Source organism: Ceratosolen solmsi, unplaced genomic scaffold (genome assembly GCF_000503995.2).
Source record: "Ceratosolen solmsi marchali unplaced genomic scaffold, CerSol_1.0 scaffold13, whole genome shotgun sequence".
NCBI classification, from domain to species: domain Eukaryota; kingdom Metazoa; phylum Arthropoda; class Insecta; order Hymenoptera; family Agaonidae; genus Ceratosolen; species Ceratosolen solmsi.
The window spans coordinates 6,629,416-6,653,146 of record NW_011948418.1 but is presented as its reverse complement, the minus strand read 5'-3'; the positions used below and the strand labels follow the sequence as shown (position 1 = coordinate 6,653,146).

The following is a 23,731-nucleotide window of genomic DNA, read 5'->3' as shown; positions in this document are numbered from 1 at the left end:
TGAGTATTTTTCCTTTCTTTATAATTTCTTTTCTTTTCCTTATCTTTTTTTCATTAATTTTTTCCCATTTTCGTCTCTTTTTCTTTTCTTTTCTTTTCTTCTTTTCTTTTTTTTTTTTTTGAATATTACGATGCTCGATCGCGGTAAATCTCGATCTTTGTGTAGCAATCTCGAATCCTCGATGCAGCGCGTAGTTATGAAAGTTATGTTTACCAAGGCGCTTCGAGCGAGTAGTAAAGCATTTTTTTTTTCGATTTCTTTGCCATAACGTAGCTTTTTTTTTCACATCAACGTGATTCAAGAATGGGCTTTTTCATAACGAATAGATTACAAGACCGGACAAATAGATAAGGCCGTGGAGCGGATCGCATTATGAGGTTAGCATCCTTTCCAATTGACATTACACGATGACGTGGCGAATGCCGGCTTAAACAAACATCGCCGATCACTTAATCGTCCTCTACTGCTTATCATAGACGTATGGGAAGCGCAATTAATGACTGTTAGGACCATCTACGTCCTATCGCGAATATTACGATTCGTCAACTGGCAAACGAAGGAAAAAAACAAAAAAAAAAAACAAAAAACAAAAAATCAAAAAGAAGGAAAGTAGCTGTCGTCAGGAAGTCGAAGGAAGTCGCGTCTGCCCGCCGATGAAAGTGTAACAAGGCCAACGCGGATTCAGGAAAAATCGTCTAACGGATTGCCGGGGCTAAAGGCTAGGCAGAGTTTCGGTTGGCGCTTGTTGTGAGAACTGGGAAGTCGAGCGTCCCGGTCTGTTAATCGTCAATCGCGGTAATGTACCATTCGCTTAGCCAAGGGAATTATCCTCCCGTGGATGTATGCGGCGATCGGCTTCGATCGGACCGACGCCTTTCTCTGTGTGTAAGCCCGAGCCTATGGCGCAGATACTATCCTTCTCTTAGGTCCTAATGATCGAGCTCCAACTACTGGATAGGATATAGGCGGAATGACATTTCTGCCGGACGTGTGGTGGGGAAGATGGTTTTGGCTTTGCGCGTCCATACGCGAGGAAAGGTGGCGAGAAGTTTCCCGAGCTCGTGAATTCGTCGCGCACATCGAACTTTAACAACCGAATGAAAGTTAAAATTTTAATAACCGAGTGCCCACGACGTCGTACAACACATATGAATTGTAGGCGTTGAAAGTCAAGTATTCCCTTATCGTTGATTTCAATGAGATGACTCATCGTGACAAATTATTCATCATATGTTGTTGTAAATTTGCCCCACCTACCCTTCCCTTCTTCTACTTCTACTTCTTCTTGTTCTTCTTCTTCTTCTTCTTCTTCTTCTTCTTGTTCCTTAAAGAATATATAGAATATAGAATAATCGCTCGTCTAAAGTTATTATTAGAAGAATGAAAAATAAACAATTAGCCGCTCATTTCATTCGCTTAATAAATAAAATCGTGCAAAAGCTGCAATTTGATGGAATAATTATAATTGTCGTTCAACTACGTTAAAAAACTTATGTTTCTTAGACCTATTTAAATACTGCAGATTACAACGATGTCTAACTTATCATTATATCGATATAATTTATTTGTAAATGCAGGCTTGTACATTGCGATATATATATTTGGAAAAGTTAGTAAAAGTTAAACTAATGTAAAACTTTATTTTCTTTGCATAATTTATTGTCATACCGTTCCACCCAAAGTTCATTTTATTGAGATAAAGAGAAAGATACGACATAGAGTTTGCGAAAGATAAATTTTTGTTTCAATATCCGCGTAAACTACAGTCGATAAACCGACGTACAGAAGCTCTATAGGAAACGTTGTAGTTTATATGTATATATTAACAATTTTTGTAAGTATATATATATATATATATATATATATATATATATATATATATATCTATTTTTTATATATATACATATATAGTTTATGGCCATAACTTGTTCTTGTGGTCATATCCGCTTGTATCCGTTCAATCTGACGCTAAATGTAGATAGGATCGGATATGAATATGGAACATGATTAGACTCAACCATGCGTAAAATTTTTTCATCCGTCCTTGTATTACTAGGATTTTTCTATGACTCGGATCGCAGGAGTGTCTTTTCTTTCAATGCAGATTTTATAAGAAGGAAAAATGGCTAAGGCACATAATAATCTACATTTCTCACGTTCTTTATGCGTCCCATGTATTAGTAATCGGCAAGACGTGTGACTTCTCTTTTTGTTTATTATCGACACGTGTTTTCCCTTTTGATCGATCTGGATGAAATATTTATGCTCGCGTGAGAAATTACAGGTGAAACTGCATAGCTAGGCGATGTGGAAGGTGTTTTCAATCGAGTATTTGATTTGTAGGAGGCCATGCACGACTGAATATTCTGGAGAAATTTAATTATTCGCAAGAATATTGCCCCTTTTTTTTCTTTTTATGTTTCTTTTTTTTTTTTTTTTCTTCAAAACAGATGAGAGCAATTCTTTTCTCCTTCTTTCTTCTTTTCCTTTAATATTTAATCTGTGCGGGAAACACTTACTGATACAACTAATTAGATCAATTTTTACCGTAGTGTCACGTTAATTTTTACGAAACTTTATCAGTTTCCTTAACTCTTAGGAAACTACAGCGATGATTGTTATCAGAAAATTATTTCCGCATGTGTGTGTATATATATATATCTTTTCAAGTAAATTGTAATTATCGGAGAAAATTAATAATAAAAAATAAAATGCCAGACTTCCTTCGATAGTAATTTATATTTATTAAAATTATCAATACCTATTACCGGTACAATGTTTTTTTCTTCAAAATTATATTTCTGTTTGTCATTAATAATAACACAGTCATGCAAGTAATAATTTCAACACATATAACAGTACATGGAGCAAATTTTATTTTACCGTACACATATATTATGTCAGATTTTACACCGATTTATTATAATGATTTATAATTTCAAATTGTTCATGTTCAGTCTTTTGCAAATAGAGCAAAATATTTATGAGAATAAGCTGTATACTTAATTACTGTTATAATTTTCGTTATGTTCTAAAACTCCATGTAATTTATTTGCAAACTATATTGTATAAATAAGTTTGGTTTAGCCCTATTAACGCCACTGCCACGGAGCCATACAGTATTATGAAATATTGAAAATGTGATATTAAACAAATTGAGTCATCTGAAGTATCCTTTGTTTTGAAATGATTTTTGTTTTTTTTTTCCCCGAAATCCACAGAGTCTCTTCAAAGTATCGTACAACCTCACAATGACAGCTCCCATAATCCCCATTCGCTCATTAACGAGTCACAAGATATTTCGACAGGTATGTGAAATTTATTGCCACCTACCTGGCAATCCTTTACACGCAAATGCGAGAGGATCAACGATTGGATTTCTGGCTACGGGAACCGAGACCAGGGCTTCGACGCGATGTACGCGGCTTCTCCCACGACAATTACACGCAAGTACATACCTCGCGCACTCGTCATCACGAGATTTTCCACGCGGATTCTTCATGTTTTCTCCCTATCCGCGGCATCGCCTAGGTTACGAGCTTTCTCACGCTCAACAACGTATCTCCGAGACATCGCATGAACCACGCAAGGGGCTTACGATAAACGCGATTCTTCCGTCTTCCGACTCTTCGGACTGACTCCCGGTCACTCTTCTTTCGTCATTTTCATCTGCGCCATTAGTCACAGGAATTCCGACGTTTGTCATGCAGTAGAGCCAAGTGGGTGATGAGAAGCGACCGAGAATATTTGATCTAAATTCCGAACTGTCAAATTAAATTGGTTAGGGGTAGGGAAAACGCAATCGTTGGCTCATCAAGGAAAACAATGCCGCTGCCAAATTCAATTAACGAATCAACCGCTTTCTAGCTATTGCTAGCGTCCCCCCGCCCTCCCTTCCTCCCGCCCACCCTCCCGGCCACTATGACAAACCTTAGATCACACTGACAAGCCAGTCAGTCCTTTGGACTACGTTAGATAGCTCTTAGAGGTGACTTTTTTTGACGCGATGGGAGATTGGTGCTTCATTGACAGCTCGCTCCACGAGATGAGAGAAAAACAGTTAAAATGTCGAGAAGGAAGAAGAGTTTGCACAGAAGACGTGGAATTCCGCGACGGGTGAAAGCCCAAATTCGTTTTCATCCACATACGCTGCACAAAGGTGATTCCTAGCCGGGTTGTAGTGACAAGGTGGGAAGTGGAGTGGTTGGGTGGGTGGGTGGATTGGAGGGGGAGGGGGGATGGGAGAGGGAGGGGGGGGGGAGAGAACGGGATAATCGAGGATGAAACGTTGTCGCTCGTGCTGTTCTAGAAACCTCCTTAATCGCGCTTTGAAAAGCGAGGTGAGCGAGTGTGACTGGACGCGGGAGCTCCTCGTCTCGCTTTTTCGGCCGAGGCGACGAGTCACGCCCGGAAGTGGGTCGAAAAAGCGAGGCCAGCAGTAGGAACAAAAGCCAACGACGCTTAGCGATTTTACTCGAGATCGGCCGTCGTTATTGTTACGATGACTGGTCACTTCTTCTAATCGCTTGATTAGTTTTTGTCTTCCCACCTCCCTCTAACACCTTCTCTTTTCAGCCTATTTTCTTATCGTCAATTTGTGACTTCTTATCCCCATCATCTTTTATTATTACGATTCGGATGTGTTACGCGTAAACACATGGGCCTGGACAATTCATTTGTGCGAAGAAAGGATGAAGCAGTTGGGTGGTATTTGCTTTGTGGGGTATTTGCATCATAAATTATTTATGGTTGAACCACTGTTGTTGATAAAACGTAATCAACGCGTGCATTAACGGAGATTATTATTTTATACGCCTATAACTGCAAGCGTAATTGTTATGGTGTTTATTATATAAAATTGTCATATATTTTAGTTAAGGGGATTAGTTAAAGTAATTAGTTAAAGAACGGGTGTTTAAAAAATTTTCATCAAATCGTGCTGATAAAAAATGGTGGCTTAATTGTTAGAAAGAGATTATAAAGGGCCAGTGATGATATCTCATTGGACGCTCATTTATGAACTTATTGATACATTTTTGTGCTCACTTCTATTTTTAATGCTTATTTTATGAATGAGATATTTAATTATACGGTACTTCGAATTATCGAGCATGTATAATTAAAGTAATTGTATATCATTCCTTCATCATATATCATTTGTGTACGTAGAGCGAGTCGACTCGACACTACATTTGAATTTACTCATAACGCATTATTTTCCGAAAGTTTCATTAATATCTTTTTCTTTTTACATAGAAATCTCGCGACGAGCCGTATCATACACCATGTATAAGTTTGACGATATTTTTGCTTTACTTTTATTTATTGAGAACATTTAACATTTGATAAATTATTGGTTTTTAAGTATATTAATAGGCTGACGATAAGTAACGACATTCACTTTTATACTTGCTCGTATCATTCATTATCAAGACACTTTCTGGTCTTACAAATAAACATTCTTAATGCACGTCAAGTAATTTGTTTTTTGTTTGTCTTTTTTTTTTTTTTTTTTTTTTTCAACAAATGCATCATCATTCTTAAGTAAAGTATTTTTTTCATATTTAATATCGCTGTGGTATTTTATTAATTTTATTTAGCTAATCGAAATTTTGCCAATTAACGATAAGCGATCAAAGAGTCGACGAATAAAGTGTTAATTATCACCTACACATATACAAGTACAAATAAATATCTCCATCATGCGATTCAAAATTTCGCGCTGAGGAAAATAAGTCCTGGAGTTTTTATGAATATCATGGTCGCCTCGTTAATAATACACACTTACGGGTGTACATTCCATATCATCACGCTGACTCGACTATACAGCTCGACAACATACAAAATCTCGCGGCAATTCTATTTTCATTTTTCGTTATGGCACTTTCATTTATGTCCATGGATCCCGCCGCAATGGAAAGCCGACATCCAACTTGCCAGCTCCTCTCCACCGAGGCGCAATTCGTCCACAAAGCCCCTGAAAATCTCGGACTCGCGTCCGCAGAATGTAATAAAGGAAGCGAAATGCTCAGCGACGCGTTCAGCGCAGTCATTGTCTCAATTTTCTAGGTTAAAGCGAGTGCGCTAACTGGACGTCACCGTTGTCCCTCCCATTCCCTCCTGCGCACCCGGCCTCGCGCCCATTCCCTGCGCCCCGGTACGAGAGATGAATGCGTGTGTCGAGGAAAGTGGCTTGGACAATGTGAAGGAAGCAGAGCGCGAGGTGGTGGCGAGGTTCATAGGTGAGGTCCCGGGCGATCGTGCACTGACTATTTCCTTCATTCGGCCATCCTTCATCGCGGTCCTCGTGCTCCATACCACCAAAAACTCTACGCTCCCCCTCTCCCCCGGCGCCACTCTTCTTTTCTCGGGCCTAAATTGCAAGATATCCACGCGTCCGCTTCTCGTCCAGTTGGCTTTGCGACCGAATTACAATTGTAACGGCATTTCAAATAGACTTCCTCGACAATGTAGAGTTTTTCGAGTCGGAATTGAGAAAATGACATCGTCAGTACGCTTAAACGATGCATTTTATTTTAGTCGATCGGCCTATTAGGGCCTACATAAACAATAAACTTTAAAAGGCTCCGACCGGTCCGTAAAAGTACTCAATGCGCCACTTAACACTACGCTTCCATTGAAATAATAATAACAACAATAATATTTTAATGCACAGCGCTTATAATACTCGATTATTGTATTTATTGTAACGAAGAGTGGCCGTGTTCTTTAAAGGCTCTAACTTTCTATAAATTCCTAGCGGATCACCTTTTTCCGCCTGTAAATATTCGCATTTAATTAATCCGGCTTTTTTTTATGATTGTTATATACAATTTGTAGTATCTTAGTGAAATTAAAAAAGTGGCATTCATAAGTTCAAAGCCAGCGGTTAAATAAATCGATAAGCAGGAACTATATATCTCTTAGATCAACGCTTAACGTTGCATTCATTAAAGTGATCGAGCCTTACCCTGCCTCCGTTACCACAAGAATAGTAAAATATTGTTCTTTCAAATAATCAGGCGTATTCCATTATAATGGGAACGATCATTTGTGGAATAAAACTGTTTACCGAACATTGAAATATCCATCGCATCTATAACGTAACTTCCAGATAGCTTCCGAGATACGGAACTATTGCACGGACTGCCAGCTGCATAATGCAGATGCCGATTATTAAAAAGCTCCACTCTACGATAAATAGTGTTAATCGCGATAGGCCGTGTAGAATGTTAATTCAATTATTTCGAAACGCCCAGCATATTGATATTTGAAAGCAATGATGTATTTGATTTATCGGCTTGAATAGGCGGCGAATGAAGATTACATCCTTTGAATGATGCAATAGCAAGCATGTCGAGGCACACTTTAATGTTTTTTTTTTCTCTTTCCATTTCTTTATTCTTCGATCTTTTTTTCCCCCCTTCTTCTTTTATCATTGTTTAATCAATTTATAAAGAATAATTCAATTAATTCGTAAACTTATTATTTCATTTAATAGTGCGTACGCTGCAGAAGGATTATTATGAAACGCGTGAATTGAAAATCTACTTCAATATTGCTATTAATTTATCCATTTTCCTTTTTTCATTTCTTTTCCTTTTCTTTCTATTCGATATGTAAAATGCTAATGGATAATTTATAATAATCCCATACGTTGTAAATATTTCGAAATATTTTATTACAATATTTGAAATTTAATCATTCTTAATTATTATATACAGTGTGACTAAGAAACTTAAAGGGGCCAGAGTAATATCTATTTTTCACAATATTTGCTATAAATTCCGTTGATATTTAACGATCGTCTTAAGATAATAATCCAATAATTTTATGTACTATTTAATAGTATGAATAATTATAGAATAATGAAAATACATTTTGATACTTTCATAGGGGAATAATCTTTGACATATCATTATCGTAATGACGTAGAATGGTATATAGGATAATAGTATTTTTCAATTTTAGCGAGTTTTCATTAGAATTGGTGGGCCGTTGGAACAATTTTCCTAACGTTTGTGCTTAAAAAGTAATTTTCCATTTCAGCCATTATCCCAGAATTCAATACAATTATTTGTAATTCGTAATAATATTTGCTCAGCTAAAAGATTAGCTTATATTACATGTAAAAAAAAAAAAAAAAAAAAAAATACATACATTTTCAGGTTTCCCAAGCGAATATGTAAGCATAAAATATAAACGTGGATCATCAAATTATTTCTTGTCGTATTATTTCAGCACATTAAAAGTCAGCATTTGAAATAATCGAGCCGTAACTTTCTTCAATTTCCACGCACTTATCAAATAAAATCTTCCGAGTCACGCAATAATGTATTTGTCTCATTTCGTCTCACGTCTCTTCAATCGCGTCGTATTAATCGAGTGATCCAACGGCCGTATTTTTTATATATATATATATATATATATATATATATATATATATATATATAGTACAAGGAAATGTTGTGGTAGGGGAGAGGGGAGAATCGTGATGACGATATACCGCGATAAGCGTTCGCTGTTAAGGAAAAGCCGGAAAATTTGCGTCTCCCCGTGAGTTCAAAAGTTGCGCTTACGTGAGTTGTTAAACGCGCGCATTTCCACGTCGAGAAAAGAGCGAGTCTTGTCTGCAACAGTAGGCATTTTACGAAGCGTAACTGATATCGCGCCTCTTGCCGTTTTTCTTTCCTTCCATAGGACGCTAAGTCCGGGGCAGCGGATAACGGCCGGCAAAAACTAGACTGCGGAACATAATGCGAGGTGCGCATTTCGTTAAGTGTGTGAGCGCGCGCGCGTATGTGTGAACACACGGCGGTCACACTGTTTTGCCCAGTTCTGCGAAAAATTCGTCTCCATAATGTTTTATCATTAACGAAAGGGGGAATCGTTGAGCTTGTAACGTATTCTTTGGAACGAGAAGTGGGGATTGGAAGTAAATATTACGCGTACGGTGATGTTGTACCGGGGAGTCGTGAGCTATTCTAATGGAGAATCTAGTGGGAATTAGAAACACACTCGTGTGTATAATGTATTACACATCATGTATTACAATCGTATAGTGTATTACAAGAAAGAAAAAAAAGAAGTATTTTATCATATATTGTACGCAATAGTGTACGTACGGCTTATTACAAGGGCGAATAGCGATCCGAGATATACCGTGATTAGCTCATAATTCCATGTAACAGTTCGATTGATTCGTTCTTTATCTCAATATATCAGTGAAGATCATCGTTGTCTGTTTTTAATAGTGGTATACCGTGTTTTTTTTTTACGTTTATACCTTACAGATGGGCTGATTACTATTAATTTTTTTACTTAGTGGATAAAGTTCCTTTTATGGAAGTTATTAGAATTCAAAGACTAGTTATAATATCGCGCGCGCACCCACACACATACGTAACACGTACACGCGCGCGTAAGTATGTTGGGAGCAATTTCAGAAGAGCCACGTAGAATATTATAATATTAAAAAATTAATTACAAGCCAAGTGTTTGAACGTTTTTTATTACAGCGAGTATTATAAAATTCTTGGACGCGGAAGCAGTAGTAACCATTGTCCTCCAAGTGCTAATAAAACCTTTTTCTGGCTCCGAGAACATAATTTGACGCTTGTCAAAGAAAATTTATTATTAGGAAAGAAAGATTTAAAGTACATAAGATCATCGGGATGTTTCTTTCTTCATAGCGCGTAACATAAGCACCCAATTTCTCGACATCGGTATAATATAAAAAATTCATTTTCAAAAATTTACGCGACTATGGCGACTACGCCAACAATAAAGTCTGAACGTTAATTACTAGTAAAAATAATTAAAATTTATACATTTAATGACAGTGCTTGTAGCCGACTTAACATGTTATCGATTTCAATAATAATAATAATAATAATAATAGGCTTGGATGATGTATCGACTTATTATATAACATTGTCTTCGAATGTCTCAATTATTTCAAAATGTTTGGCCGTGCAATCGATGCTCTCACAGGCCAGAAGACGTTAAATCCGATTTTTGGCATAAAAATTATTAACGAATAAAGCCAGAAAGCGTGTTCGTAGTAGCGAGCGAGCGAGAGAAGCTGAGTGTGGAAACGACGGAGGTGAGGCCGGTGGGAAAAAGAAAGCACCGGCTAATTCACGACAACGACGACGACGACGACAGAGTCGACAGAGTCGACTTTCGCGCCTGACAAAACGGTCAGAAGCGGAAGATACCCGCCGTTATACCGTTAGGACGCATGCGCCGAGCAAATTGAGCGCCCCACGCATGCGCCTCTGCTTCCTTCCTGCGAGCGTTCCGTTTGATTTGCGACCGCTTTTTTCCGCGGGCTCGTCGATCCCGGATCGCGAATGAAAGTATCGCGATTTCGTCAGCCGGGAGATATGACGTGAAGATTTAGGGGGAGGAGGCAGAGCGGCAGCTTACACTGTTTTTTGCGCGGACTTTCGCGATACTGAAGATTGGCTGCGTCGTGAGAACGTTGTTCGATGACTGATGAATGCCAGATTATGATCGAGGCGTGTTTTCTGTTCTCTTTTTCCGTGCGTGCGTGCGTGCGTGCGTGCGTGCGTGCGTCGTTGCACTTTGCTTGACAATTCATCAATCAATCGACATTTCGCTCTGATGTCTTTTTCGTTCTGTAACAAGTTCTGTCTCTTTTTTTTTTTTTTGCTTTCTTTTCTTTTTCTATCTTTACGGCTAGAAATAATGAAAAGTACGTAGGAATAATTCATACACGAGTTTCTCAGCATAGATGCACAATGTCATTTTTTTTCTTCTCTTTTCTTTTCTTTTTCCTCCTTTCTTTTTCGCTACACGGGCCGCTCGAATGTTGATCTCTCTAGCTCCAAAGTAGTAGGAGTAGCAGAGATAAACGGAAATTTTCGATTGAATTTGGAAAGTCGCCATCCTCGAGAAAACGAAAATTGCTCATGTCAGTGGTGAAGCTCGGCATTACCAATGCATATTGTTTATTCTTCTAGTCCTGTAGCCGCGCCGAAAATAATAATAATATCCCTGAGGGCTCGAGGCTGCGTTCGAGTTACGGAAAGAGAAAAAGGAGCAAAAATCGAGGACGACTAAGAATAAACGCGGTACTTTTCTCGTCCGAGTGGTGCATTGTCGAGCGAGAGGAAAAAAAGCAAAATGCTACATACACGCGTCGTGTCGCGATACAAAACGCACAGCACCCTCGGGCCGCTTTCGTTCTTTCGAGTCCTCGCGGCACAGCATCGATCGACGTTGGCACGTTAACCCACTTCTCGTTGTGTCCGCAACCTTGCGCACAATAAACATCATCGGTGCATTCTCTCGTCTTTCATTGACTTTGTCTCCTCTTCACGGGCGTAATAACGCCTCGGCAAATCGCACGGTTCTCACAGCCCCGTTTACACGTTACACGTACACGAGGTAAAAGGTGAAACGTGGCTCTGATTAAAGAGACGAAAAATTTTCAAGGCGCGTCGATGGCGAGAATGATGGAGGGTGAAGTGTTGGCCGGGCGAATCTCCGTTGGCTCCTCGTTTCGCTTACTTAACCTCACCTCGCCATTTAAAGCTAAGCGCGAGCATTCGCCGCTCGAGGTGAGTTACGTTGGATTTCACTGCCGCGCGCTAACGGTATTTTTACTCTACGAAGAAGTGTTTCGCTCGCGAGACAATTTTATTGTAAAATTGATTGGGGGGATTGGGGAATTGATAATGCAAGCGCGCGCCATCGCAAATGTAATTTACTTGGCCGATTACGATCGGCCTGGCCATTCAAACAATATTTCAACCTTGTACGGTGCTGCTGGCTTTTCGATTTTATAGGCTTCGGTAGGAAGCGATTGATATTCAATTTCGTCCTATTACCTTAGAAATTGGAAATCATGTAATTAATTTGTATTCAACGGCACTTTAATCTATATCCTGGCAATTAATATAATATTCGATATGGAACAAATGCGGATACCTCATCGCGTGAATAACTTTCTTGAAAAATTAATAGCAAGAGCGGAGCAATTATCGAACTCGGTGCATTTACGGTGAGCAAGACTAGATATTCCATACCAATGGTAGGCATACTAATCGCTGAGAGTGGGTGGGGAAGAGGCGCGCGGCAACGGCGGTAGAGTAAGCCGAATCGATTAGTGAAATGATTTAATTCACAATGGCGCCTAATGGCCGCGTAGTTTATTCAAAAAGTCTAAAGTCGGTCTTTGGCGTTCGTCTACGTCGTACACAATCGACCGTCGACAATCCACTCGAACAGCTTCAAGCGACCGCTTGCCATCCAATGCGTAAAGGCCTCGTGAAAATCTCGCTCCGGGAATCCCGCGCGTCGAACCGAGCACTAAGTGAAATCCTTTCTCTGTCCAGCGGGAGAGTCATCGGCTTGGCACCTCGCCGAAAAACCGCAATCCTCCGTTTTCCTCGCTCGGCAAACGGTCCTCCTTCGACTATTTACGTTGAACTTTCTAATAAGTGCTGCACCGACAGTAAGCATAAGCCGATAAAACCACGCGACCGTTTTGTCGGGCATTATTATTCGTTCGAGTGCCTTGCTTTCTTTAATCGCGATTAATAGGCTGACGGGCCTCTGATGTTTTCCGAAGGTGCCTATACCGATGAAAGTTCACACCCGTGTATTTGTCCGTAAACGTATTAGTCGTTGTTCTCACTGGTATTAACGTGACTGCCTCCTAGTGCCCTTATCATTGCCGTTTCTAACCAATTAGCAATTGGTATATAGGGTCGATGATTTTAAGAGACATATACAGCTCGTGAATTAAGCACATTATGATAATTTTCGTTTAGTGCGTTGGCCGCGTCGTTTTCACGCCAATGATATCGGGAGACAAAATTATAATTACTCGACAATCGTGTGCTTTGACGTACATTTTTCAAAGACTCGCGACTACGAACTTTTTCGCTTTCAGTACATAAAATGACGTTGTAATTTAATTTATAGCTCTGACTTAGTGCTTTAAGTGTATAATTAATCCCAAAATATGAAATTACGTAATTAACAAAATAATAATAATAATAATAATGATAATGATAATAATGATAATAATAATAATAATGATGATAATAATTATGATAATAATAATAATAATAATAATAATAATAATGATGATAATAATAATAATAATAATTATTATTATTATTATTATTATTATTATAATAATAATAATTACGAATAAATAAATAAATAAAAATAAATCATAACCACAGATGTTATAAGACGTGTATATAAGGCCGTTGATAGAAGCCATTATGGATGCGCTTAAGTATAAGCTAAACAACACAAGTTAAATCGGCGAAATAATTTTAAAAACATTTCCTTCAAACTCGAACGCCAGTTACGTTAAATTATAGCAGCTTTAAGAGGTTAAAGCCGTTACAAAAATTGGCATTAATATAATGAAGAGTACGCTCGGCTGCGATCGTTCATATCGTACCGGTTGATTCCACTTTTCTCGTTTCGTCTTTCGCACGTTGTCCGACCACCTGTCTCCGTGTAAAAATCATCTGAAAATTTCAACCAACTTCCTTCTTTCTCCTCCTTTCGCTTATCCCGGACGGCCCCAAGAGCGCGCAGTGTCCGAGGCTCCGGTGACGGAGAGCAGCCGACCGCTCAGCATTTCATCAAGAGACAGACGAAAAGGGAATAAATAATTCATGCGTACGTCGATCGAACCGGTTGCCGATCTCGGGCCACGCTTTTTCACCAGCAGAGGCCGTTCAACGACTCTCTCGACACCGCGGTTGTGAATATCCCCGCATTCGCGGTCTCTTGGCGATTCGTCAATGCTGCCGCCAATGGGCCGCGCGTCGCACACGCCACTACTCGGTCCTCCTCTTGGCGTTAGCTCGTAAAAAAAGTCAGGCACATTAATTATGGCGAGAACACTCCGGACAAGTGGATGGGATGGTATGGGTGAGTGGGAGAGAGAGAGAGAGAGGGGGGGGGGAGAGAGAGCTATTGAGTTATGTGCATTGCGTATGGGATCGGGCGAGGCTTTTTATCACTTATTAAAAGTCGAGATTGTGGGAAATGGCGTGGCGCGTTTCCGCGTTCGCCTTTCCTTATTTCTTCAAGCAGGAAAGATGCAAGGCTTATCGAGCTTTCGATCGAGCTTTCAAGACCTTGATGATCAAAAGTCCTATATACATTCTTCATGTTTGTTCGGATTAATTTACTCATACGGCGATTGATATATTATTTTCTCATGTAATTGATATGACTTTCATGACAGCTGCTGATTTGCTTTATTATTAGCATTATTATTCGATAAATTTTTTTAATATTACCCATATATTTAGAAACGAGCGACGTGCTAATTTGCAAAGATATTTCCTTGTTCCGTTTTCATTTTAATAAACGAAAAGCAATTCATTGCAGTAGGTGCATTTATAGACAACAACGATTCTTATCTCAAACAACGCTCACAAGCTTTATAACGTACGCTTTCTAAGATTGAAATCTTTTTCCATTAGCATAACATTTGAGACGCAAGTATTAACAGATTTCATTGCATTCGGACAAATATCCTTCCTGCTGCTGGTTGCATGTTAAGTGCAATTATTACGCGCATCATTAGACTTATCGACAAATCTTTCGGCAATGGAATTAAATTAATCATGGCAATTGTTTGGAAATTTAGAAAAGTACAGCTATTCTAATTTAATAAGTGAATAATCGTTTGATAATTACATAAAATTTGAAATGTATATATATATACATATATATATATATATATATATATATATATAGAAAAAGTTGCTTCTATTATGAAAATTCCTTTATATTTTTTTTTATAATTGGAACACACAATATGGTGTTTAGAAATAATTTTTTTTTTCACGCATAAAAGAATGAAGGGAAACAATTACTATTTGAATTAGAAAATGTGAATTTCATACGATTAAATGCGCCCTAATTGACACAATAATAATACGTATTCAATGCATTCAATTGAATACAATTAACTTTATTGTAAAACGATACCACAAATACACATTAAATACACTGTATCGGATAATAGTGGCACGTAATTAGATATAATATTTAATTAAGTATAATTAATATTCAATTGTAGTGCAATTTTAAATATGCTTATGATGATATATAAATATAGTTTGAAATTGTAAATTTTAAGTTTAACTTTGAACATACTTTTATTTCTTCACATACCTTTGTTTCGGCAAATTGCAATGCTTCATGAACTTTAACACGATTATAAAAACCGATCGAAGTACATTATTTACAGCTAATCGCATAAATAAGCTTCGATTAAATTACACTGATATATTAGCAATACAACTTAAGGGATTCAAATAATAATAATTCACATACAGTTGATTATTCCTTACATTGCAATTATCGTGTATGAAATGAGGATTCATTTTTAAAGGCAAAAACTATGTCTTCTTTTGTACGTTTCGCGCAATCAATGTAATTTTGTGGATAATCCGATAATCGAAGTGTGATAAGGATAGTGTTCCTAAATGATCTTCAAAGTCACGAATCCCACACGATCTCGTTAACGATGTGTCTCATTAAATAAAATTGTCGAACGTTATCTAGATTTTAAAGCCATTTTATCCCCACGAGTTTACGGACAATTGTTCCGATATGAATACGCTGCTGATAACTTAATACTCGGCAATGGAAAAGAGGCCGTGGATCCCGGTAAACATTTATTTCACCAGAGCCAATTAAGCTCGTCGGCAAGTCGACTGCAGAAGATTGCGTTTGTATAATCAAGGGAGCATCAGGTACTTTGTGCAATGCTCGACGTCTTAACCGAGGCAAATGCAACGATCAACACCATTAAAAGCCTCTCCATTATCATTTTCACTTGGTGCGCAGTTAATCGAACGCGCGTCCATATCAGGGATATGAATAGCTCTCTCTCTCTCTCTCTCTCTCTCTCTCTCTCTCTCTCTGTGCGCGCTCACGTGCGAGTACGCGCACAGGTGCCCAATGCGCTCGAGATGGCAATATTTTCGCGATTGCGGTACACTCTAAATTACCGTAATGAAAAATGATAGGAGGGAAGTTTTTGTTTTTTCTTTTGTTTTATTTTTTACCATATTAACGCATCCCGATGAATTATTTGCGGAGGAAGTAGAAAATTCACTTGCACAGTCTAAACACGAGTCCTACGCATTTAAACATAGATGGAGCCATATATATATATATATATATATATATATATATATATATTTATATATTTTGTATCCATTGATACATGAAATATAATGTGATTGCCTATCTTTTATCGATACAATTTATTTGCTGTGCATTTCAAAGGCACAAATCGTTTAGTATTGTAATCATTTTATGTAAGCAGTTTGCTTAAGTTGAATGCGAATCTATTTAACATACGTCTCCGTGAATTTCTATGAAGACACATTTTTAATTCCCGTTACCCTCTTTCGCTAAGAGTTTTATAAAAAAAAAATGTCTACAATTTTCATTTTGTAATCTTTTAATGGTTTCGTATATGCTATAATTAAGATTCTATCTATATATAAGCAATCTACAGTTGCTAATATAATAAATCTTTTTTAATTAACTTTTATTCTAATAATAATTTGACGTTATTTCAAATCTTCTAACTTAATATATTTATGATTTGATCAAGTAATCGTGAATGTATATAGATGTGAATGTTGCTAAATATGTAAGCGTAAATATTAGTAAGTAAAAAGAAAATAGTAGCAAACGGAGAATACAATGCGTTAAAAAAATTTCTTATCAACCTTTATTAATTTTTTTTTTCTATTACCAAAACATACTTATGTAAAAACATTTTTTCCGATTTTCTAAGAGCAAATATCTATTATATCAACTATTTATTTTCCAATCTCTTCGCTATAAAATATCTGTTCTGATTATTACTCTTTGAATACAGTTACTTCTATGGATAAATATTAAATACACTTCTCAGTATACACATAAACATAATTTATTCTTTTACTTTGCAATATATGGTTTACAGTTGATTTCCGTATCTACGTAAATACATTTCAGTAAAAAGAATATCATTTTTCAATAAAGGCAAAAGGTAATGTTTATTACTTTTATTAATATAAGTAATCATAAAGTATTAAATATTTATTATAATGAATTCTTTGTAAATAGTGAAGCTGATTTACGTGGCATTTACGAAAATTTATCGGTACATATGAAAGCAGCATTATTAAAATGACTAAATGTTTTTTTTTTATTTATAAATAATTAAAGAATTTTATCAATCACATAAATCAATTAATAATCACTGATTACAGCGTTATAGTTTGAATTTTATTGTAGCATGTAAAATAAAAATGATGTGCTAATAAATATTACATTTTTGAACTTTGTATCGAAAAAGTGAAATTCACGACAATACTTACAATTGATTCTAATTAACGTTTTTTTATTAATAAAGATGAAAGAACATCTTGAATGACTACACGGTAACATTAAATCTAATAAATTTTGTAATGCGTTTATCTAAAATTACTCTCATCATTCCTTCGCTATTCACTTATAAATTAATTTATCGAAAGAAAAAAAAGAAAAATTATTCGATATAATTTTTCAAGAACAATAAATCTGGCGTATAATATAAAATATAACGATGTGCTAATAGAGCAAACATAGGATTTAAATTAACCAGATAGTGCTCATTCCTGTTCCTTAAGCACTTGTAGAAACGAGAAACAAGTTTTGCAGATGTTACACTCTGGACATCATTATTTCATGACTCGCATGATTTGCATGTGTGTATCTTGAAATATTTGAGTTAGAGGAGGTTTTTCTTTCCTTCCATTTTATTTTAAAGGAAAAACTCGTTTGAGTAATCAGGAAGACAGTTATTTTTCTGATTTATGATTTATTTTAGGGTGTGCTAAATTTTACCATTTATTACTTCTCCTCGAATTACTTCTTTCATTCCCATACCTCGAATTCCTTTGATATATTCATGGTATCTTTATAAAATAATAAATTGATATCTTTATTTCTTGTAATTCAGTGAAACGGAATTTGTCTATAATTGTTTTATATTAAGTTGCTTATTAAAGTTTCTTGTATGTTTCTCGATAGATATAAAAGTTAATACCATCGCAACATATTTTAAACTATATCAAAGTAAGCGTAATTTATAATTTTGAAGAATTTAATGTTTCTTGTATAAGCAGAAACAGGTCATTTCGTGGAATACTATATAACTAATGGTTATTAAATATTAAAACATATATTGATTTTAACATTATTTTAAAGGAAAACATTTATCTATTTTGTTTGTAAAATCGATTTAATCAATAAGCATAAAATAAAATACATCAAAACTCATTGAAAAATCTATCTTATATTATTAAATCTATCGAATATTATACTAACATTTTTCTTGACTTTTTCACAATTCATAATTTATTACGTACGAAGTGAATAATGATAATGGCAATGATAGTTATATACATTAGTGTTCTCATTGTATTCGCAAACATAATAAATAAATAAATATTTATAGGAATACCTTTGATAACGATTTATACTTTTATGTATAAATCTTTTTCATGTAGTATCCAGTGTGAACAAATATACACATTGAGAGATTGAGTAAGAAATTAATTATTTACAACTATAATGTTTCGTTTGATATTTGCTACATAAGATAATAATTAATAAGGCATCTACATTAAATTAAAAACTTGGTTAAAATTTTAATTTTTTCAACAAAATTGTTGTTATAAATAGAAGTTAAAAAAAGAAATTAATGAAATGTCAAGTAATTTTTTATTTAAATGCAATAATAAAGAAATTATTTCACATATTACAGTACATGAAATTAAAATTTTATATTCATTTTTTTCACATCAATAAGTGGGTCAATTTTTTTTTTATTTAAAAATTTTGTTCATTTTAGTAGTCTTAATACTATTTTTGTTTTGTTTTTTTTTTGTTTTTTTTTTAACATTTATTGTGTACATTTGACTACAAATTATGCTATAAATAAATAAATTGAAATATGAGTATTTCATCAGAAATTTTCATATCACAAAATAATAACTCACTCAAGTCCAATAAATTTTATTCGATAATAAATTAATAATGACAATTTTACTGCACTTTTTGCATATTTGTGGAATTTTTGCTAGAATGGATTTTTATTACCTATCAGTTTACAGTAAAATTTTCATTTTACACAATTATTACTCGCTTTACATGTAGTGAAACATGCAGTGAAAACATTTTTATAAATGTTAATATTAAAAAATATGTACTATTACTTTTAATAAGCATAAATATATCTTTGTATTTCATGTCAATTCTCAAGTTATTTTGAATGTTACATTTCTTATAAATCCAATTATAATATCAAATAATGCCACTTCGTGAAGTTTATTGCGTGTCATAAATATGAATGATACGAAAGGCAGATGAGCGCGAATAAATTATTTTTATTTTTAAGCTTCACTCTGGCTGAAAAAATTCGCAAGTTTGGATTGGGTTAAAATTTTGAATCGCTATTACTTCAAGTTTGATCTATATTCGATTGATTAATAATTTGTGCACCTATACATATTGAAAAGTCTTTATTTAATTGAAATTTTTTGTACAGCGTACAAAGCCAATGTACGTGTTCAGTTGAGAGGCACCTCGTATCTCATTGCTCAACTATATTATCTGAAATTTCAATATTTGAGCATGTAGATTATTAAATAAGCGGTTTAATTTGAGGATCCTCGGCATTTCGTACGTAAGCCATATCGATATACGTAAATTCTGGTGATAATTCCAGTGAATGTTCGGGGAAAAAAATCCATTAACGAATCGTTTGTATCAGTGATACAAATCTAATTTCTCCTCTCTTTTTCATACATTGCAGTGTTGAACGTGGCAGCGGGAAAAGCGCCGATGCAGTCAAGTCGGGCGGATAGCGGCATCCCCCAGCTCGCCGTCGACGGGAGCAGTGCTCAGGTCTACTCGCCGCAGACCTGCACACTGACGACACTCGAGCCCCGGCCCTGGTGGTACGTCAACCTACTCGAGCCCTACATGGTGCAGCTAGTGCGCCTCGACTTCGGCAAATCCTGTTGCGGTGAGTTGCACTTTCATGGACTTTGATGGAGCCTCCCCACGTCGGTAAATCGTCTCTGGTGATGATGTCCCGGAGTTCGGTCGCCAGAGGAAGGTTTCCTCAGTTCGGCGCTTTTGTTCTTTCGCGAAGAAAGGGCTGTCGCAATAAGATAGTAGTCACATGTTTTACCAACTTGCGCGTATGATGGGAGTTTCCACGAAGCCGAGAGTCAGCTGCACCGAGAGCCAATGCTGCTGCTATTCGCGTTTAACATACGATGATTTAAGTGCAGCTTTCTCGAATGGCATTGTAAATGATATTGATGCGGTGGTAATGAATATTTTCAAATTCTCTTGGAATTTTAAATTACGTCTCTATTAAAGTCTATTGGTTAGTGTTTATAAAATTTAATCTTTCCGTATGTGTAAATAAAAGCTTGGAAGTAGCGATAAAAGCTTAATATCGAATTCTAATATCTGAGAAACGATGAATAATAGAATGATTCTACAAATGTATACATAAGACGCAATACGTGCAGTATAAGACAATAAATTCTGCTAATATCGAAGAGATTTAATATTTTATACACTTAAAAAGCGCCCATCCTTATGTATATATATATATATATATATATATATATATATATATATATATATTAGTTTCGACACTATCCAATTACTTAAACTTCACGACTTAAAATAACTTTGAAAAAAGTACTAAAATATCTGATAACCGACAAAGTAACGTTTCTCATAGGAAACGGCATTATTTAAAATCTTCGTGCAAGCGGGTAAATAAAAAAATTGCCAGAACTCGCTTGAGTTCGACGATGCGTTACGCAGATCGTAATAAACTCAGAATTACTGGCATTAAAGTGAACGGATGGCATTAACGTTAAAATAGATTTAACAATGAATCGAGCGTCATCGCGTCTCTGTTGCTTGATGGTCAGTAATTTTGTCGAAGCAAATGAGATAGAATTCGCGAACAGTTTTACAACTGATGAAATTTATTTTTGTTTATTGCAAATTTACGTTTGCGATCGGGGATGAAATCGAGCGCGAAACATTTCTGACTTTTATAAATTTATATAAGATATTTTGTAAATATATATACATACATATTTCATAGCGCAACATACGAATGCAAGTAAAATTATTCATTATTTTGGAATTTCCTTACTTTGTTGGTTTTGAATTTTCCCGTTCCTTTTCCCATCGACAATACGAGATATAATTTTATTTTACTCGAGCGTTAATGCCACTCGATAATTTATAAAGTTAGGGTTGATATTTCTATTTGCCCTTTTGCCAAATCATTGACAATTTTGTCTCGTAATAATCATGAACTCGCTCGTTTATTTTTTGTAACGAGCATCTTTAATGCTATTAGTCTAATTGGGCTTCGTTCATGAATCTGCGAATTTACAAGTCGTATTACTAGCAGCATTTTTCACGTGCAAGAAGTTATTTTTACTTAGTTTTTATGACACCATTAAATCCAAGGTTTTCCATTAAAAACTTTTTCTCTTATAAATATTTTTCAATTAATAATCAAAGGCTGATATATCATAATAATATGGACAGAATATTATTTTGTTTTATGTATACTACAGATATTTACAGTAAAAAAAATAATAGCCAATGAAATGGAATAGTATTTAAAATATTCGCTACATTCTTCGCAAATTATCGTTTCTCCATAGTTTCCTCAAAATTAACATTTAGTTAATAGTAAAAGAAATTTTTATACCTCAGCGCTCGTTAGCTTTATAGCACTGCGTAACACTGATAAAGCAATACGGGCACTGAGAGAAATATTCACTCTTTAATCACGGGGATCTAATAATTAAAAACCTGCCGGTGTAATTTCTTATAACAGGTCATTAACGGTCGCGCTTACTAATCCAAATGACCGAGCGCTTTAATTCAATCAGCGCACACGCGTAACGAGCTTAATTAAGCAAATCGCGATTGGTATATCAGCGCCAGGAGGCGAAGGTAAACGAGGCGAAAAATACCGAAGTTCAAAGAAATGGACGCCGCGGTTTCACCATAACACCGTTTGCCACTTTCACACATTGGACACGGCCCAGTATGATACACGCACGTGCAAGTCCTTTAACGAGGCGCTAGTCGCTGATCGATTGCCCGGCCGATCGACGAAATCGACTAACGATGGATGGATAACGGAGAAACGATGCGCCGGAAAATTGCTGGTGAAAACGCCATGGATAAAAGGAGAGCGAGAGTCGTCTGGTTTTATGGATGCGTGCGTAGCGCACTTTCGATTGTTAGGTAGAAAACTGTGGCGGCCATCGTGGATCATCCGTTACGGGCGGGTGTACGTTAAATCCGATTAGCGTGCTTTCTACTTTTCCTTTCTATATTGGCGCGCTTTTGCTCTCCTTTATGCAAATCCATCAGCACATCGGCCCCGCAAAATCACATTCATCATCATTAATGATCGAGCCCCGACGTTTACCATTTTCGATGCGAAAGCGCCAAAAACAATTATGCATAAGGAAAGTGCACAGTGGATCGTAGTTACATCGCGAATTTCCGCTTTAAATATTTCGACGATTATTTTAATATCTGAAATTGCGCTGCTCGTTGAAATTTAACGAATAACAAGATTTCAGATCCTTACTCTCGCTCTACCTAATTACGATTCTCAGACCTCTCAAACTTTGTAAAGTTGGCATATGAATTATACTTTCCAATAAACGAATTTCTTTCTTATTTCTCGTTTATTCTTTCATCTCTCTTCTTTTGTTCGATAAAATATGAAAGCTAGAAATATTATTACTCCGATTGACGACGAAATGAGCAATTTTATTATTCTTACTTTCAACATTTAATAGCGGCCAACAAACTGATCCTTAATTTACCCAGTCATTGAATAATCTTACTTGGTAGACCAAAGTTGGGCGCAATAAACATTGCAATGCACACTCGGCATTATAAAATTCTATTTTGAATTTTATAAAATTAGAACAACCAAATGAAAAATGATTGGTTTCGCTAATTATTAACGGCCGATTGGTCGTATCAAATGTGAAAAATAACAAAAGCGTTAATAAGTAGTAATTTTGCCTGGTCTCATAAAATATTTAAGGATCTAACGCAATATCTGTCGAAGAGAAAAATATTCTTGTATTAACGATCGCTTAGAAATGATTATTACGTTGGCCGTCGACAGACGGATTTTCCTCAGTCACTCATTCATATGTGAAATCAAATTCATGTGCTTTAAGTTATTATTGAATATGTAATCTGACGCAAACATTTTATTTATGAATATTATTCTAATTAACGTTTCAGCTATTAATAAAGTGGGTATATAAAGGAGAGAATAAATCCCTTTTAATTTAATAGTTCGTCTACTGAATTTTGAACAACTTTCTGAAAAATCATTTTTCTCTATTACATTATTTCATCATTAAAAGACACACATGTATTATTAAGCATATCTTATAGTTAAAGTAATATTCGTGATTACGTGAAAAATTAATTGCTAATCAAGTATCTGACATAGTAAAAGTATTATATATTTTTAGTACCCTTATAATTGAAATTTTCTGCAGTATTATTGTTAGTAATAATCAATTGCCTAATAGACAAACGTGATAAATACTTTTTTTTTTTTTAATTTAATTTTTTT

General features: G+C 35.8%; 1 protein-coding gene across 1 annotated transcript in view; it reads left to right on the top strand.

The window, feature by feature from the left end:
* Window positions 1-23,731, top strand: part of LOC105360178 (uncharacterized) — a 71,805-nt gene that overhangs the window by 25,449 nt on the left and 22,625 nt on the right. Inside the window, exon 3 of the mRNA XM_011496997.1 lies at window positions 19,877-20,089. Within this exon, the coding sequence (XP_011495299.1) occupies window positions 19,877-20,089 (213 nt within the window). The remainder of the gene's footprint in view (window positions 1-19,876; window positions 20,090-23,731) is intronic.